This window comes from Bemisia tabaci, chromosome 8 (genome assembly GCF_918797505.1).
Source record: "Bemisia tabaci chromosome 8, PGI_BMITA_v3".
In the NCBI taxonomy this organism is placed as follows: Eukaryota; Metazoa; Arthropoda; class Insecta; order Hemiptera; family Aleyrodidae; genus Bemisia; species Bemisia tabaci.
Genome location: NC_092800.1, coordinates 7,816,011 through 7,835,166, shown reverse-complemented (window position 1 = coordinate 7,835,166; position 19,156 = coordinate 7,816,011). Strand labels below are relative to the sequence as shown.

The 19,156-nt window shown below is 39.3% G+C and overlaps 2 protein-coding genes across 3 annotated transcripts in view; both read left to right on the top strand.

Moving 5' to 3' along the window:
- LOC109040943 (plasmolipin) overlaps window positions 1-509 on the top strand; it is a 37,648-nt gene extending 37,139 nt beyond the window's left edge. For both annotated transcript variants that reach the window (XM_019057084.2, XM_019057083.2), the window contains exon 5: window positions 116-509. In XM_019057084.2, coding sequence (XP_018912629.1) covers window positions 116-190 — 75 coding nt within the window. In that variant the 3' untranslated portion in view covers window positions 191-509. The remainder of the gene's footprint in view (window positions 1-115) is intronic.
- A 5,076-nt stretch (window positions 510-5,585) lies between these two features.
- The window catches only part of LOC109040905 (atrial natriuretic peptide-converting enzyme), a 183,229-nt gene continuing 169,658 nt past the window's right edge, over window positions 5,586-19,156 (top strand). Inside the window, 1 exon segment of the mRNA XM_072303708.1 lies at window positions 5,586-5,641. The gene's annotated coding sequence lies outside the window, so the exon portion shown is untranslated.

Below are 19,156 nucleotides of genomic sequence, written 5' to 3'. Positions count from 1 at the left end.
AAAGCTCGACGTAAAAGATTCAGAAATGAATGAACTGTAAGTTTTTCCCCTATTTAAAAGTCTATTTTTTCTTTTTTTTTTTAAATGAGCCTAACGTGACTGTTTCTTTTTGCAGATCTTCGGGTTGATTCTAACAGCGTTGTATCTAGTCAGTTCTGTGCTCGCCTACCGATCATACCGAGGTGGATAAGATGTGCCCACCCTGAGAAGACCGTACACATCATCATTTTCATCGTCTACTTATTTATTTGTTAATTTATTTCATTTGACCTCACCTCGATGTTTTCATGTTGTGTGCCCAAGGAAATCAATGTATCCACCATACACCACCATCGCTCGCCTCTAATCGTCGCCGTTTCATTTTCATTTTCATTTACATTTTCATTCGTTCCGCATCGTCCAATCTTACCTGTTGAGCTTAAATACATATTTTTTAATTTATTTTTAAATGACAGCCTGTAATTGTCTACTTCTATGTGTAAGCTACCAATAAACTATTTTGTAACTAATTCTTCGCCGATTTTGAAAGTTTTTTCCAACTCAATACTCTGTGAGCTTTTCATCTTGCCTCGAGGGCTCATTACACTTGGAATGGAAATTTTCATCTTTTTTATCTTTTTCATCTTCCATTTTCCTTTTTTTTTCATTTTTCAGGGTTTTATTCCTTGGGGCTCATACAATTTGATCGATCAGGAGTCTAGTTATCAGTAGCGTGATTTTTTTAAAAATGCTATACCTATCACTACTTGCGTTAACATTGATTAAACAAAGATAAAAATCACATTTTCATTTATACGTAACGTGATGGTAGAGTATAGTGTCTAACTATTCTGTGGGGAAATCAAAGTCAGCAAGTACTAAAAATTACTAGAACTAAGGGGCAGCAAGTGCAGTTTTTGCCATTTCAAGAAATACGTGTTAGAAGTTTCGTGATTACGCATAGATCCTTATGTTGGAAAGGAAATTCAAACTGAGTTTGTGATGCCTAAAAATTGAAATTTGGGAGCGAATTTTTCACAGAATGTGCAATAAGAATTGAGTTACTTGAAATCATTAGTATCTCAATTTTTTCAAAAACTGCACTTCTGCGCCTTGTCTTCCGAGCCCCTCAACTCTCCGACCTCAGTCTTGAATTGATCTCTTTAGAGTACCTTTAGTGCCTCTAATTCTATTTGTTTGTTCTCTGTGGCTTTTATTCCCGTAATGTAACGCATCTCGGTGAACGCAGCACTATTCTACAACCGTGCTACTTACAGTGTTCGGATTACATTTTTTGGTGTTCGTTTTCGTCTCTTTATTTGTGCTTTAAATGAAGGATTTCCAATTATTAAACATTTTCTTCATCAAATTATAACGATGAAGATGTAATTCAGTAACTATGTTCTGATCCTACTTCACGATCTTTTCCTTTCTAAGAACTGATGCGTCTTGTTAGCGGTTGACCGCAACACGCTTATTAAAATAAGTATTGGTTGCGACTTGCGTGTTGCATCCCTCAAATCTGAAGGCGTTTTACAGGAGACTGCTCCATCGATTGAGCGCTTCCGAGCTGAATAGAAGAGAATGACTCGCATCATTATGTTTTCAAAGAGAATTCAGTTACGGTAAATCGACGAACCTAAAATTTTTCAGGAAAAACGATATTTTTGATTTTTTCGGTACAGTTATTTATTTATTTTTTTCTTTTTAACTTTTCTCCTCCGAGTGATGCTGAGGATTTTGAAGAAGAAAGAAGAGAGTATAAGCTGGCATTATCGATTCAAATTGTTTTTGAAAGATTTGACTCAGGAGTAATGAGACAACTTTAAAAGTCGTATCAACTTTAAGCTTTGGATCAATCCATTTTATAAATTGAGACACATAGTAATTTTTTGCTTTTAAGGAGTCGCTTTTAAAAACATCTTTAAACTTGAACTGGCGAAGCACATGACTGCACAAGGAGAAATTTGAAATAGGTTTAGGAGAAAATTAGTGGATGACACAAGTTTTACCAAATTTTTTGCTATTTGATATCTTAAAGTTACCGTGCTTACCTAGTTTCATCTCTTTACTTGTGTAAAATAAGACGGCAAGTACATGGAAAATATGACTAGGTATTTTTTGACCAAAGCGTGTGAAATATCCCGCAAATTTCAACATTTTCCGTTTCTTTGAATTATGAATGTGCAGATAGATAATTGCGTCCGTAAATCTAACTATTTTTGAAAGCATTCAGTATTTGCAAAATCAACTTGCAGCTCACCCATGGAAGCTGAGTGATTGGGATTCCATATACCTTGACAAACTCAGACCGGACGCAGCCCTAAAAACAGGGCACACCATTTAAGCACTTTTTCCCGAGAACTAACGCGAAGACTACCCTTTACGGCAATGAGGGTTCACAAAGCTTAAAAAATTGATTTCACTTAAGTTGACGTCAAGTAACACACCATAGTGGGAAGAGAAAGAAACGGCTTACCTTAAATTTGAATGCAGCGATACCTCGTGCGGTCGTGCCACACAAGAATTACACTATGTCGATGATTTCATTTTGGTAAAGCAAAAATATGTTTAACACATTATTCCATACCTCCGCTGACTTCCATTCTTAAACATATATTCCTGTCGTCAAAACAAGCATTTCGCGCCTCTACTACGCATACGTATATCTAACTTCATTCACTTTCGTCTATACTTAAACTTCGCCTTCAATGTTGTGCATGACATAAAACCTACCAATGCACACGTATAGTTTGCTTGTTTTTTGAGTTAATAAGGCTTGATCCATCCAATGAATCATGTGTGCCTCTGTCGATAGATATCATCTACTCGAGTTTTGCCTTCAAAAACGTAACAGACAAGAAACCTACAGAGGAGCACCAGCAGTTGTCTATTTGAAAAAAGCTCATAGGCTTTGCATGAGTGAATGAACGACATAAGATGCTGTGATAGACATCGTCCCTTTATGATTCGCCTTCAATTTTGCGATATAGGCAACAAACCTGCCGAAGAGCACGAATAGTTGCCTGGTCGCAAAACGCTCATATATCCTCGCTCGATAAGTGTTGTTTTTAACTACTTGAGCGGTATGATTGTTTTTTAACAGTTTATGAGTACAATCAATATTTTTTTAATACCATTGAAGTAATACTTATTTTAATAAGAAGCACCTTTTCTTTTCGATAGATAAAAATTGTGAATAGAGTATCGAAAACATGTCTCGGTGAATAAAATGTCCTGTTGATCATAAAGTTAGAGGCGCCTCTCAATTCTGTTTGGCACTTCTCAACAGTCCGACGATCAAATTTGGGAACCGGTCTCGTCCAAGTGTTACATCGGAAGACAGCACTCTGAAATCGTTACTTAGGTAATTTTTTTAAAATGAGGACTTGACTGAAATGTTTCTTAGCAGATTTGGACGTATTTTCTGCCAAACGGAAGTATGTGAATCATGACGAGAGCCCTGTTACCGCATATATTCTTATGGGTCTGAGGGCTCATGTCTCAATGCACATAGTTCCGTTGGGCAGAAATACGTCCAAATGATGAATGGTGGCACTCCACTTTGCTCAAAATTGAAGGGGTATTTTGATCAAAGAGTAATGTTGCATAGTGACCTACAGTCATTAAATGCTCTACTTCGAGCGGAACTGGTTCGGAATTTGATCGGCTATCGAGGCCGAAGGCGAATTTCATCAAAAAACGTGTGCGATATTTGATATAATATCATAATTTTCTATCCGCACAGTCGGAGGGTATGGATTCGATCGACATGAATCGATCGAAAAATAAAACCGGGAATCGATCGACGTAAACGAATCGGCACCGATTCAAACGACAAAATGATTTAAATTACCGGTGCAATTTGCTCGACATGAATCGATCGAAAAATAAAAGCATGAACATAACTGAAATATTTTTGACTGAAATGTGGTAAACTGGTAACATTGTCGATTCGATCCGCCCGACTCGGTTGATACCGATTCTATAGATAGAATTTGACAGATTTGCGGGTTTGTCGATCGGTTCACGGCTTTGTCGATCAGTTTCCACGGATTTTTTCGTTTAAACTCATGGGTTTGTGCATCTATTCACACTTGTTGATCGCTGACAGGGTTTGTCATAATTCTTCATCTTCAAATTCTCTGTCTTTCCCTGAATATTTTTGCTTTTTCCTGACCAAAAAATTGTCCAAGTCCCTGACTTCCTCTGACCTTTTAAACAAAAGTTCCATTAAAAAAAAAAAAACAAAAACAAAAAAAAAACAAAAAAAAAACAAAAAAAAACCCGGCTTTTGCTATACTTAGAACATAGTTTCCATTCATAAGAGATCAGGTTATGGGAAAAAAGGCATCCAGTAACTAGTTAAAAGATGGGAAGCCTTAAAAATGACTAGAGAAGGTGACAGATGGAAGACTAGTGATATGTTCTGATGATTAGTAGACGTGTCAGAAATTCCCTGACTTTTCCCGGTCATCACACATTCCCTGACCCTCCTCCGGTCATCACAAATTCCCTGACCTTCCCCGGTCATCACAAATTCCCTTCTCTGAATTTTCCCGGTCCATCATACATTCCTTGACTCCCCTTGATTATCTTCGGTTTACCAGGTGGCCAGTAACCCTGCACTCCGTCGATTAGTTCGCGTTTTTATTTTTCAATTGGATTCATGTCGATCGAGTGTATACCCTCCGTAACTCCAGGTACTGTCCGCCTCCCAAATTCAGAGGCGAATCCAACAATTTTGCAACACCGAATTCCCTCCATTTAAACCTGTACAATCGATTCTTGTTGGAGCACCTGGCCCCTCCGATAATCGATACATTTTTCCATAGGTTTTAAATGGAGAAAAGTTGCCAATTTGCTTAATGCAAATTGGCAATTGGGTTAAATGTTGCCAATTTGCTGGATCCGCCCAATGCCCAAATTTCGAGGAAGTAGTGCTTAAACAGCCTTTGGTACTTGATGCCTCAACGTTTACCTCAACTATTCTATCTCCAATCACACATTAACACCCAATCAAAAATCCCAGCAGACCGTTGATCCGGTTCCGGCGCGCGTCCGACTACATCCGCGGCCGGCGACGTCGCCACAGCTGATGGTCGCGACGCGCGTCCTGCTTCTTCCGAGTCCTCGACGGTGCGGCACCGGTCCGGTCTTCCCATTTCTCCCTTTCTCCGGCGCAGCACGGCGGCGCCCCGCACGGCATTTTCTCTTTCGCCTGGACCCGGTGTGGCTCCACCGGTGGCTCGCCGCGGCGCCCATTCAGTCCTCGCGCGCCCGCTGACCGCGCTGTCGCATGTTCCGGTTCGCCCAGCCCCAACCGGTCTCTCTCCGCGCGACGAGAACGCCGATCCTGTGAATCTTGTGTTTCGTAAGGGATTTCCAACATCCCTGGTTGGGAGTTTTTTTTGGTTTTTTGCGGGATTATCTATCGGATTTTCTCTGAATTTGATGGCAATTAAATTTTTTTAAAGTGTATAGAAATTTTACCTCAGTTATTAAGGTGACTTTTTATAATTCTCACATCTAGTGTTTTTTTCCGCCTCATGATTTTTTTGTTTCATTTAAATCCTTTTATCGAGTAAAGTGAGTGTTTTTGTGTTTGTTCACACTGGAACGGATTTTCTTGTTTTTGGAGTAATTTACCAGTAGGGCTTTGGTAAGTAGTAAAAGTTTTTACAAAATTATAAGGTTTTTGGCTATACATAATTGAAAGCTAACAAAGTAATGAGTTTTTTTTTAGCCGCTTCAATTAAAAGCGAAACTATGCACATTCAGGCCATGCTTGACAACAGAACAGCGTGCAAGAGAATTACTTGTTTTAATTAAGAATCAGCATGGAATTCCTCTTGCATACTGTTTTACTGTTAAGCATGGCCGGAATTAACACAGTTTTGCTTCCACTAAATCGGCCAAAAAGCTCAATACTTAGTTTTTTCTTTTAAAAGTTTTTACTGTATCTGTGTGCGTTGCGCGCATACATTAATTTAGATTGAATTCAGCAAAACTCAAATATTCTTTCTTTCTTAAAAATCAAAATGAGTGATTTTGGGGTCGACTGGTTTACTTTTTTTTTGCTAAAATCAAGGCCCATGGAAATTTGCATGGTTTTCCAAATTCGAATTGCTAGTTTATTTTTTACATAATTCTATACAAAAAGAAAAACGTAAACACATTCCTTCCCATTCTATAACTTGATGAGCTACACTTATCCTCGGTACGTTGGACACAATCCAATCATGAAAATTATTTCAGAATGAGAATCCGAACAGATGTGTAAAAAAACTGCATTGTCCCTTTGACTACTGCTTAAAGTTGTACGCTTGGACTCTACCGGTAGAGTGTCAACATACCTCCTAACTTTGGTTTGAAAAAGGCTTTCGTTCCGAGGAAAAGTCGATTTTGGTGACTCTAAACTTCGGCTCTCATAAATATGGAAGAGATGCATGTTTGTAAATGGTATGCTGGAATATAATTCTTCCAAATTATCTGTTGTGGAGTTTAAAATTTCAGCTTGTGCTGAGTTGTTCATCGTTCTGGATGGATTTTTAATGATTTCGATTTTAAAGTATATACGAAAAAATAACTTATGAAATCGTTCAATCGAAAAATAATTTGTTGCGTTAAGTGCATTAAGGTAGAAACACGGGTGTAACGAAAAAGAGTACGGTATTGAGAGGAAAGAGGAAATTCTCCTCTAGAAAAACCAGGAAGAAACGTGAAGAAAAACAAATGAGAAGAAAAATAAATGAGAAGAAAAAGAAATGGAGAAGAGGGGGATCATTTATTTATTTATTTATTTTGAATTCAATGATTTTTTGCAACATCTTGTCCACTGACATTGCACATTAAAGACAGGAATTTCTATTTTTTCGTCGTATTGATGCTCATAGCATCAAGTCATAGCATATAATGTGTCATCAATTATGAATCGCCCTATATAAACAAATCCGACTGAGCTTTGTGTCTTTTGTCTCCGGTGTCAGGATTGAAAAAATTCCGCTATTTTTCTATTATAGATCACCACTTCAAAGAAAGCGTTGATTGCGAGTCCTCAAGGTCAGAAATAGTCAACATAGTGGAGATAATCTCAGACACAGCCCGCATTCTTTTCTCTATGAATGTAGCAGTGGTTTGCAACAACATGAACGAGATATGCATTTTTCACATTTCCCTCCGTTATACAGTGCACGCAGACATTGCGATAACAGAGATTGAGTTTTCCATGTGCGCAAAATGATTATCAATGATGGGAGGGGGAACGTTTTGATCGGCGGTGCATTAATGAAAGAATGCAATATTAATAACTGCATAAATTCTCTTAAATTACGTGACATTTTTGGCTGCATGGTGACACTTTTCTTCTCCTGAAACACTCCGTATCACCGAGCTAAATGTTTAAAAAAAAATGATGTGACGCTGGCTCCTAAAAAAACCACACAGTATCAGCTGAACTTACTAATTTTTGGTTTATTTTGTTTATGGATGTAACATAAGGCAGATGTACACGGAGATAAAAACTTCGTGTGTGGGACCCGAAGTTGAGGTCATATGGATCTCTGAGTTTTCGGATCACGTATGTAAAAACTTGAGGTCCAGCTGCCGAAGTTCGGGGCAGACATCTGCAGTACTTCGATACATACCGAAGGGTTCAGGTCACACATCTGAACTACTCCGGTACATACCTACCGAAGTGCCTCGATGTCTGACCCGAACTTCGGCAGCTGGGACCATAAGTTTTTAGATGCGTGATCCGAAAACTTCAGAGATGCATATGACCTCAACTTCGGGTCCCACGCAAGTTTTTTTCTCCGTGCACATTTCGAACGGGGTGGGGGAGGGTGGGATCCAGAGGGCTTCCTCCAGAAAAATTTCGAAATTTTAAAACATCTAACATGGCAGTTTGAATCAGTATCGTTATGAATAATTACTATAATAAATATAAAAGCCCTTCCTTCCTTCCTTTCCTTTGTTCTTTATTCCCTCTCTTTCCCTTCTCCCCTTTCTTACCTTTTCCTTCTTCCTTTTGGGAGAAGGTTCCGCCCCCTACGCCACCCCTTAGATTCGTTTATAAACTGTAAGTTAGACGGTTGAAGACGTCAGGTCATGAATCATAAATCAAGATCTTAAACACTTTTATCGGTTTACTTCACTGATCGGTATCCGAGATGCAGAAGAAGTACGCCGACATCCTAGATCAGAACCAAAGGAAAGTGCAGGTATTGAGAATTATTGAATAATCGAAAGCGATTTGCTGATTACATTCTCTAGAAATCGGTCGTGTCCCCGATGTGAAAATCTGAACTTTCACGATTCTGGACTGAATCGAAATATTAATCATCTGGACTCCGAGTGCGTCCTCCAAAATAAAGATCGGGCCACCCGTTGACCCGCCCGCAATTCGGTCATTAGATTCGATCCACCGATTTTTACCCGAAGCTGATCCGTTGTGGCTCCTCGAGGACGGATGACGTTGCCAGAGTTTACATCAAATTCCGTTAAGCGAGTTTTATTTAACGTTCCGAACCTCTTCGGGGAGGTCTGTTGCGATTTATCTCATCAGTCACCAACACCAGTGGACACCGTTTTTACCAGAATCGACCAATCAGATCCGTTGGTTTTGAATAGGTCGAACCTTTTTTAGAGCCACCTTTGCGAGGTGGTTACTTACCAAATCCCGCACCGACGTTGCGATTCGTTAGTCACCGAATCGGGAGTTCAGAACTCAAAAAGAGTGGCAGCTCGGAGGTTCGGGCTAAAAAGTAGTAGGTGTCGAACCTCTAAAAAATAAAATTCGCTTACGTATTTAAATTTTAACATATAAAGTCGTGGGAAGGAGAGGATGGTATAAAATGGACCGGTAAAATTTTCATTGCCCTGCCAATGTGTGGTACAGCAGTTTTTTATGGCAGAGATTCGGTGATATGATACGCCTTTTCACAGCAATTAGCCAAGTGTAATGGTAATTGGTTTAGGAAAACTTTGTTTGTTCTCCTTGATCAATATGATAGAACGAACACGCCCCCCCCCAATTCTCAATGAGAAATTACATGTTTCTTCTTGGATTCAAACTATGCTCGTAACTCTGATGAGGGATTCTTTCTGAATTGAGGATCACCGAACTTTTGGTGTTCCGAATGGACAATATCGACGGTGAAACTACCAAACCACGTATCTCGGTTTGCGACGTCGCAGACTTCCTGTCATACTTTATTTTTTAACTGAAAAACTACTTAACATCCAGTCTTGAAAATTTCTGTGATTTTTCCTCTTTGTGCGGAGAAAATTCTCGTGAAAATTTCAAGGAATGATATTGATTTGGTCTACTTCAAAAAAATAAAATGTGAGCGTAGATTTTTAAACACCGCAAACGAGATACGTGGTTTGGTAGTTTTCACCGTCGATATGCGCTTATATCACGCTGAATCTCAAATGAAGTTTTTATACGTGTACATCATCGGCTATTTTTCGCGAAAACACGCGAGTCTGCAAACTATCTCCCATTTAGTTTAGGTTGTTTGAATCAGTGAAAAACTTAGAAGTAAGGGAAAAAGATCTTAATGAAAGGAGCAAACTTTTAAATTGAATTTGTGGGAAGCTGATGCGTAACTGTAAACGAACGCCAACCAACGTGCCTTCTGCAATTACATTGTGTTCTATTAGAATTGGAATTAGAATTTAATCTTAAACTACCTAACATAAAAATTCCTATCATAGTCAAAAGTTTCTAAAAATGAATCGAGTGACAATTGCGTTTACATTTATTTAGTTTTTCAAGGTACGTAATGCGTTTCTTACCTTTATAATTAATCGCCGTAATATTTGAGGGTGAGGGTGCAATGCAATGGAAAAATAATTTTCTATTTATTTTTTTTATTCAATGTTTTTCTTTATCTTAAGGAGCATATTATCACGTCTGTACACCATTGGCATAGTTTAAGAGTAGATCGTATTTCCTGCCTGCTGAGAATTAACTCAACTTGCTGCTGATTTTATTTCAAATATCACACATGTAGAAAAACTGTAAGGGCGCAACACAAAAGTTAAATCATAAAATTTGTCATTTTTTCTTAAATTTGTCTGCGCCGTGCCACAAGAAGCTTGTCCGAATTCGCATTGAGTCGATGCCACTCTTACCCGGCCGAACTTTCTATTTGAAATGTCAAATTCCCGATTCAGTTACTTGGTTGCCATCCACCCAAAAATATCCCATAGAGCACGAAGTCGATTGCTAAAGTGCGGAACCACGTTTCTCCATTACGAAGTTTCAACATTTCTGCTTCTATTTCATGAAAACGAATCAATGCAACTATTGAGTTTGAAATTTCTACGGAATAATCTGCCGATAGAAAAGAAAAATTAGAGAATTTTTAAGAAAATAAGATGACTAGTTTATCGAAGATGGAATAAATTATGACATGAAGTCTGCAACGTCGCAAACGTAGATACATGGTGTCGCTCTTTAGTCATCGAAATTAATTTATTTTTCTTGCCTGAAGAATATACGAACCAGGAACTTCATCTGTTCCAAATTCATTTCATCACTTTAGAAAGTGCGTTCATACATTTGACCATCACAAAATTTTAAAAAATAATTCCAAAATTTAACTTCTGAACGTTTGGCCCAGATATTAACTTAAATTTGAGAGGTTCTTACCTCGAAAATTTTCTCCCTTCTTACTGTGGAAATTTACCCGTTTTTAATTTCCCGCCAAAACATTTCTGATAAGAATGTTTTTTGGAAATCCTTCAAAAGCATTCACCTAAAAAAATGTGAAGTTGATTTAATATGTTGGATTTCCAATACGTGTGCTAGAACTCATAAAATGCTGAATTACCCGCCGCGCAGCAGTTAGTTTTACATCTTGGCATCGCTAATCGCTAAAGTAACTGCTGTATCGGGTAATTTAGCATTTTATAACTTCTCGCACAATTTGTTGACAAACCAGAATATGAAATCACTTCAATTTTTTTTCGTTGTTTTATTTTAAAAAAATGTGCTTTCATAGAAAACTTCGAAATTTCCATGCTTGACTCCGTGTAAAAAATGCATTAATTTTTCCGCTGAACTTGCATCAATGTTATTCCTGTCTCGAAGCTCCGACCAATTTTCTCGGCGTGGAGACAAATTCATCGCCACTTTCTTTTGCCGTAAGCGGACGGTGGCGAGAAGGGAGGAAGAAGAGGAAGGGGGTGCCGAAAGCGACGAAAACCGAGAGTGACACACTTAAATGCAAGCTGCAGTTTTCAAGCCTCGAACATGCACTCACGATTTAACGACGGATTACTAGATGTGAGAAAGTTAAAGGATTGAGGATAGGAAACCGTTTGATCGAATCTACTCTTTCTCTTTGTTTCTCACCTCCTTTATAGGATTCCATTTGAAATTGGCGAAACATGAAAACCAACCACATTCTAATGATAATACATTATGCAAGAAGAGGAATAATTTCAATTTTCATGAAACTTTCTCCAGGGCATTCTAGATTTTTATTTTTCGATAAAAATTCATTACTGAAAGACTTAGTGTAAGCTAATCAAAGTCTCATGCTCTAATTTTAATAAAACGATCGAAATTGTTATAAATAGTACTTAAAAGCTGTTGTATTAAAACTTTTGAAAAATGTCAAAACTCAGGCTTTCACTTAATGATTATTTATCGATAAAGAATCAGTAAGTGAAAGCGTGAGTTTTTTAAATTGTTCAAAAGTTCTCATGCTCTACTTCCCTGAAATGTATGAGAAAGACAAAAGTATTCTATAGTGTAAAATTGTCAGCATGCAGTATTCGAAGGTTTAGTTCTAATTAAGGGGCTTGGAGGACAAGGCGCATAAGTGCAGTTTTTATTATTTCGAGAAACATGTTTGAAGTTTCGAAATTACATGGATCCTAATGGCGGAAAGAAAGTTCAAACTTGCTTTTGATGCTTAAAAATTGGAATTTGAGAAGGGATTTTTTTTTTCAGAGAATATGCATTTAGACTAAAGTTTTACTTAAAATCATCAATAACTAAATTTTTTCAAAAATTGCACTTGCGCCTTATCCTCCAAGCCCTTCAATTAAATAGCAAATATCATCTATTGTTCTAAAAAAAACTCTCCTCTTAACATCGTTTAAAACCAATTTTTAAAGGCGTCACGTTTGTTCATAAATCAGGAGAATCATTTGCGTACAGAAAGTATCTATTTGTTCCGAAAGGATTGTGCGTAGAATAGTTTTATGTGAATGTACATATATTGGAGTGAGCCAAAATAATCAACATGAACGCAACAATTCAATAATGTTCAGGTTCATTGAATCCTACTGTCTGTCGATCGTAATCGCGACTCGAATATTTACTCAAGAAATGAATTGATTTCATTATCAAAATCAAGGATTATGTCTGGACATCATATCAACTCTGCATGGCAAATTGTGTTTCATTGTCATTCTAAAAAGGCGTGGAGGCCTTAAGAACGATCGGACGACGCCAATTTTTTCTCGAATACAAAAGAAGACGAATTTGGCAAGCTTGATAATATTATTGTGCGTTGAATTTTTCGCAGCATTTTACGCCTAAGCCTAGAAAAAAAAATCAAATGCCTGAGACGTTTCAAGGTGGTTTCAACCCACTTTTCGACCGGTAAACAAAAATATAATAAAATAATGTAAATCGAAAACTCCCGGAAACCATATCTGTGATATATCAATCTTATTTTTTTTGTAGCCACAAATGGATAGCGTGTAGCAGAAAGGAACTATTGCCATCAGCTACTACCTTTAGCGTGACAATTTATTTTTTACAATAGAACGTTCATGCGGGATCCTTTGAAAATTTCAAGGAATTGTCTTCGTGCTATGCAGAGAAGTCACTGAAATTCGCACGAGATTCCGCACAGCCGTTTTCATGTAAAAAATCAAATTGCCCAATTCATTCGGCAATAGCTGATGCGGCTTGATTCCTTTTTGCTTAATGTGATACAAATAGGGGTATGAGTGGTTTTATATTTTTATTAATTTCATCGATATTTTTGTTTTCTGGACACTCGAGGGGGGGGGGGGATAAAACCACCTCGTAAAGCCTCTGGCATTTTGTTAATTCTCTAGCGGATTTGGTTTCCCGTTTTAAAGGGTTTCTTTTCGTTATAAAACGATTATTCAGGCTATTTTTTTTGTATTTTACTTATCATTCGCATCAGGATTTGATTTCAACACTTCACGGAAAAAATTAAATTGCTGATGTAACAATTCAATCGCATAAAAAAGTGACTCTAATGTTTCAACGTAGATTTTATAACAAAAAAATGCTACTTTAACCATCCCCGTGGTTAAATTAGCTCACAATAGTGGTTAAAGTGCATTTTTCTTTAATAAAATCTAAGTTGAAACATTGCAGTCACACTGGAAAAAAAAAACGCATTGGATCTAGAGTCCAGACTCTTGAAAACATTGACAAGAAATAATACTCTTGATTCAATCAGATTTTTGCTTAGATCAAAAGGGAATCCGCTCAAATTAAGAGGCTTGGTTCTTGATTTAAGCTTAAATCTGATTGAATCAAGAGTATTTTTTCTTGTCGATGTTTTTAAGAGTCTGGACTCTAGATCCAATGTGATTTTTTTCCAGTGCACTTTTTTTTTTAGCAATTTCATCGTTGAATCAGCAGTTTAATTTTTTCCTTGTTCATTTGACCTCAAAAAAAAATTTCCAAAATTTTCCGATTTTTATTTTTTATTTATTTATTTTTTTTTAAAATATTAAAATGACCCCCTGATTTATTTCGATTGTCCTGCCCGAGTGTGGGGCACTGTAACTGAGCCGGCGCGGCGCGTCGCGTGGCGCCGCGCCGGCGAAACGCTTAAGTAGGCCATCCGAGTCGCGTCTGCACTCACTGTTGCCAAGTCGCACGAAAAAGCATCCCCTCATCCCATCACCACAATTATAAAGTAGGAGAATTTTTCCACTCAACCTGGCAGTGTCCCTCCGAGTCAGAGTCGGTTGTCGGTGTTTATTCGTCTGTGTTTGTTTGTCGGTCTGCGGCTGCGTGGTAGTCGCATCTGCTCACCGAAAAACGCTGAACTTGATCCTGCGCCCGAGAGGTCTCGGGTCCTGGTTCCGTTTTTTGGTTTGCTGCACCGTTGGACTTGAAGTGCCTTAAAGGCTATGTGTGTTAGGGTGTAGCGAAAAAAACTTTTTTTCGCGCATGACATTCGCTACCCCTGGAAAGTATGTGGTTGGTGCATAAAAGAGCCCACAAAAAATTTCAGCCACCTACGATGACCGGAACCACTGCCACTTTTGTGTCAAAGTTTCGGATTTTAGGCGAAAAATCGCTAAAAACGCAACCCGCAACACATTTCTCGGGGGTTGTTCCGGGGGGCTTGGGGGGTAAATTTAAACATTTTCAGGTAGATTCGACACTATATGACAAGTAATTTCAGCATTAAAATGTCCTCTCGCTGATTAAAATAAGGGAACTTATCTTAAAATACCGTAGTAAAATCCTATTATTTTCAGCAAATCGGTGTTCTCGAACTATTCGTTTATTTCATTCAAAGTAGTGATGTTTCTGATTTTGATCACTCTTCTACATGAAATAACCCTTAGAGTGTACCACGGGGAGGTATCGGCTTAGCAAAATGACCCCCCCCCCCCCCGCCTCACACACACCCAACCTTAGGTGGGGGCAGTCTTAAGTCATATCAACAACATTGAAATCTACTACCTCACGCTGAGGCATTATTCAGGCTCTGCTCAACGTAGTTGCTCTAATAATTAATCCATGTCTATTCTTTACGCCAATTACTGATGCTGATGCTTCTGTTACTAATTTAACACAACTTTCGACCAATTGTTGGTGCCATGGTAACCCAAAAATTTTTCATCTTCCAAAACGGCCACAGTATCCTCAAAATTGCTCTCCGGCTTTTTAAATCTCCATGCATTATGACTGAAGGGAATCTGTTTCAGCAAGTTCACTCGCCAGTTCTATTAAAACGTGGCTATTTGGCACCCTTATTAATCACGTGATTCGAACCGAAGGTCTTCTTACATAGATTCAGACGCGCTGACCACTCGGCCAACTTGGTCGGCTGCTGCACAATTTTAAAGCATTGAACTGGATCTACCGGAAATCTGAATCAAAATTTTGAACGGAAATTAGCAGTAAATGTTGAAAATATGGCTCGCCATAAAACATGATATTAAATGTCCCGATCAATTGACTTGAAAATATGAACGTCGGAAAATTACTAATTTGAGTAACATTCATAATATGAGATTATGAATCAGCATGCTGGGTCTGCATTAAAGTCCATTCATGCAGTGGCGTGACGTGTTTTGCGATGTATCAATTGATCTGGCATTAAACCTATGGAAAAGGATCGATAGCAGGGTGTGCAACGAACACCTTTATAATCGATTCTTTACCTCAGCTTTTAATGGGGAAATATCGAAAATCGATCATTCACGCCCCGCCACTCCATGCATGGTAGAAATCGCGGTGCATTTAAGCATTTACGGCAAACTATTTATCACCCAAGATGTCATTTGCGGTTAAAAATGTCATTCAAACCAATGGTTTCTTTGCAAATTTCGCAAATATGCTGTAGGTATAATGATTAGCAATGTTAATACAAGGATTCAATTACGTGCTTTGAGATTAGTTCCTATGGTTGAAAAACAGAATAGCCCTTACAGCGATCACAATGGTGTGAGACGATTTGCAGATTAAAAAATCAGTTTTGAGGCTGAAAGATGACGTTGAGATGGTAATTCGTCAACGGAACCCTTCCAATACCTGATACTCCGCATACTCACCGATGTGTCCGAACCTCAATGGCCAATATCGAGAAATTCGTGAGCGTATTGGAAGATGAAAAATTTTTGGGTTACCATGGCACCAACAATTGGTCGAAAGTTGTGTTAAATTAGTAACAGAAGCATCAGCATCAGTAATTGGCGTAAAGAATAGACATGGATTAATTATTAGAGCAACTACGTTGAGCAGAGCCTGAATAATGCCTCAGCGTGAGGTAGTAGATTTCAATGTTGTTGATATGACTTAAGACTGCCCCCACCTAAGGTTGGGTGTGTGTGAGGCGGGGGGGGGGGGGGTCATTTTGCTAAGCCGATACCTCCCCGTGGTACACTCTAAGGGTTATTTCATGTAGAAGAGTGATCAAAATCAGAAACATCACTACTTTGAATGAAATAAACGAATAGTTCGAGAACACCGATTTGCTGAAAATAATAGGATTTTACTACGGTATTTTAAGATAAGTTCCCTTATTTTAATCAGCGAGAGGACATTTTAATGCTGAAATTACTTGTCATATAGTGTCGAATCTACCTGAAAATGTTTAAATTTACCCCCCAAGCCCCCCGGAACAACCCCCGAGAAATGTGTTGCGGGTTGCGTTTTTAGCGATTTTTCGCCTAAAATCCGAAACTTTGACACAAAAGTGGCAGTGGTTCCGGTCATCGTAGGTGGCTGAAATTTTTTGTGGGCTCTTTTATGCACCAACCACATACTTTCCAGGGGTAGCGAATGTCATGCGCGAAAAAAGTTTTTTTCGCTACACCCTAATGTGTGTGGACGTGGTTATCATATTACATGAGCAATTGTTATTTTTTTCAATTTGTGACCACCTGTGGAGAAAGTCAAATGTTTATCGTTCTCTATGGTAAAAACACCTGCCTCCTCTTGCAACGGGCTGATTATTGATACTGACAAATCTATAGACGAAGAATACATTGGGATGGAGCGATCCTATTGGTTGAAATGGATGACTTCCTCAGGACGTCGCGTCGCCTCTGGCGCAAGGGCGTATCTAGATTTCCACATGAGTCCTAGAATGCATGGATTTATGTGTTAAAAAGGACTTGCGTGGAAACTGAGGTATGCCTTTACGTTACGTCAGAGGAGCAACAAAGATTCCCGTGGATTAGGCAACCGCTGTGGGCCGATCGTTGATCCAGAAGGAAGGATCTATCAAAACTTTATTTATTTTTACTTGTATCACTTAAATAATGGGTCACTAAACCATGAACAAATTCCGACTTGCGGATACATTTTGCCAAACGTAATTGACGGGTAGAACACGATGCGCACATTAAAAAAGTTAAAAAGTAATTCAGGAACCGGGAGACATGCTGTTCAAAAAGTGCAATTTTTCTGCCAATTTGAAACGCCTCGGTTTCGTGCCAGACCAAATGATTTAATCCGGCACCAATCAAAAGCGCACGTGGCACTGGAAAAAAAGCGCAACTGGCGCAAAAAAGCGCACTGGGAAAAAAAAAAAAACACATTGGATCTAGAGTCCAGACTCTTAAAACATCGACAAGAAAAAGTACTCTTGATTCAATCAGAATCTAGCTTAAATCAAGAACCAAGCCTCTTAATTTAAGCGGATTTCGTTTTGATTCAAGCAAAAATCCGATTGAATCAAGACTATTTTTTCTTGTTAATGTTTTCAAGAGTCTAGACTCCAGATCCAATGTGTTTTTATTTTCCAGTGCGAGTACGAGTTTCCAAGAGATTTCTCCACAAAAACCAAAAAACAGCGATGCGATATCCTTTGTGGGGCACTTCATCACCACGGGTTGGTTTAGGTCCATCTTTATCATCATTGCTTGTATCATGCCTCCTCTTCCAGGATGACTTCCCAAGGAAACCCGTACATTAGGCAACCGCCGGAACTGATTTCGAGCCCGGGGCCCCCGGGGGCGGGGAAGGGGCCCTTCTTGTGATCCCCGGTGTCTGACTCACGTTCGGGCCTTGCGGCACGTACGTCTTGTCGCGTCGCGGTGACTCCGCTGCGCCACGGAACCGCACCGCGCACCGCCGATCATGACCTTTCAGTACGGAGAGCTAAGAGCTTAAGCCCCTTTCTCCAGACCGGTGTAAAGGGGGAGGCGGGGGGCGTGGATGAAGGCACCGCTATCTTGTCGGCAGCACGCACCACGTGCTCGTGATCTTCGACTTGGCCTTTGTGCGCATGCGCACGTGAGCTAGTAAGGAAAGGCAAGCGGGAAGACCCGTAGTATTGACTGGTTTAGACGTAACGTCACTGTCATATACGGACCCAGACACCTCGAACGGGGGGGGGGGGGGGAGGAGGACTTTGGTGGGTCTGGGAACCCTCAGAAATTTTTTGAAATTTTTGAAGCATCTAATATGTAGTTTGAGTCAATTTTGTCAGAAATAATTACCAATGGGCCTGTTGCAAACTTTTGCTAGAGCAAAAATAAGAGTTGTTTCTTATAGATAATGCCTCAAAAATCACGATGAGCGCATCGGCAAAGTTTGAAATGCACTCATAACTTCACAGTTGCGTAAGAAATTTGCGGTTTTTTGAGCTTCCCGCTTCAAAAACGATACTACGGCACAGGTGAACATTTTGTAAGAGGAGTCGTTCCGTCGTCGGCAATACCATCATGGCCGACGACAATCCGCCAAAACACCTATGTTTAGCTATGATGGGACGAGATACACCTGAACAGGATTAGACCAGATAAAAATCGGCGTGTTTACGTTCATATTTTCCTCACCCGCCTTGATTGACCTTGAACTCTCCTCGAATTACGCGCGGAACTGCGCAAGCGTCGGCCATGATGAATATTGCCGACGATGGAGCGACTCTTCTAACAAAATGTTCACCTGTGCCGTAGTATCGTTTTTGAAGCGGGAAGCTCAAAAAACCGCAAATTTCTTACGCAGATTGTGAAGTTATAAGTGCATTTCAGACTTTGCCGATGCGCTCATCGTGATTTTTGAGGTATTATCTCTAGGAAACAACTCTTATTTTTGCTCTAGCAAAAGTTTGCAACAGGCCCATTGTAAGAGCAATCCTGCTTCTTTCCTCCGTTTCTTCTTCTATCTTCTTCCTCTTTTTCTGTCTCCTTCTTTTCGGGGGGGGGGGGGGGGGGGGTTCTTATTCTCCCTACTCTCCGCCCCTCCCCCTCGGATCCGCCTACGATCACCAAAAGGATTCACCATCAGGCGTCGATTGCATCGAATTCAAACAGTAACATGACTCATTTCAATGTTGGCAATGCAAGTATATCAATGTATTGCTCCTAGTTGCCAAAACGAGTTTTCGATCGGTTCCTCCGGAGCAGAGCTAATGGAGCGAGATATACATATGTGTTTTTTGAGTAGATAACTATTTAAGCTCCCCGGTATGTTTGTTGC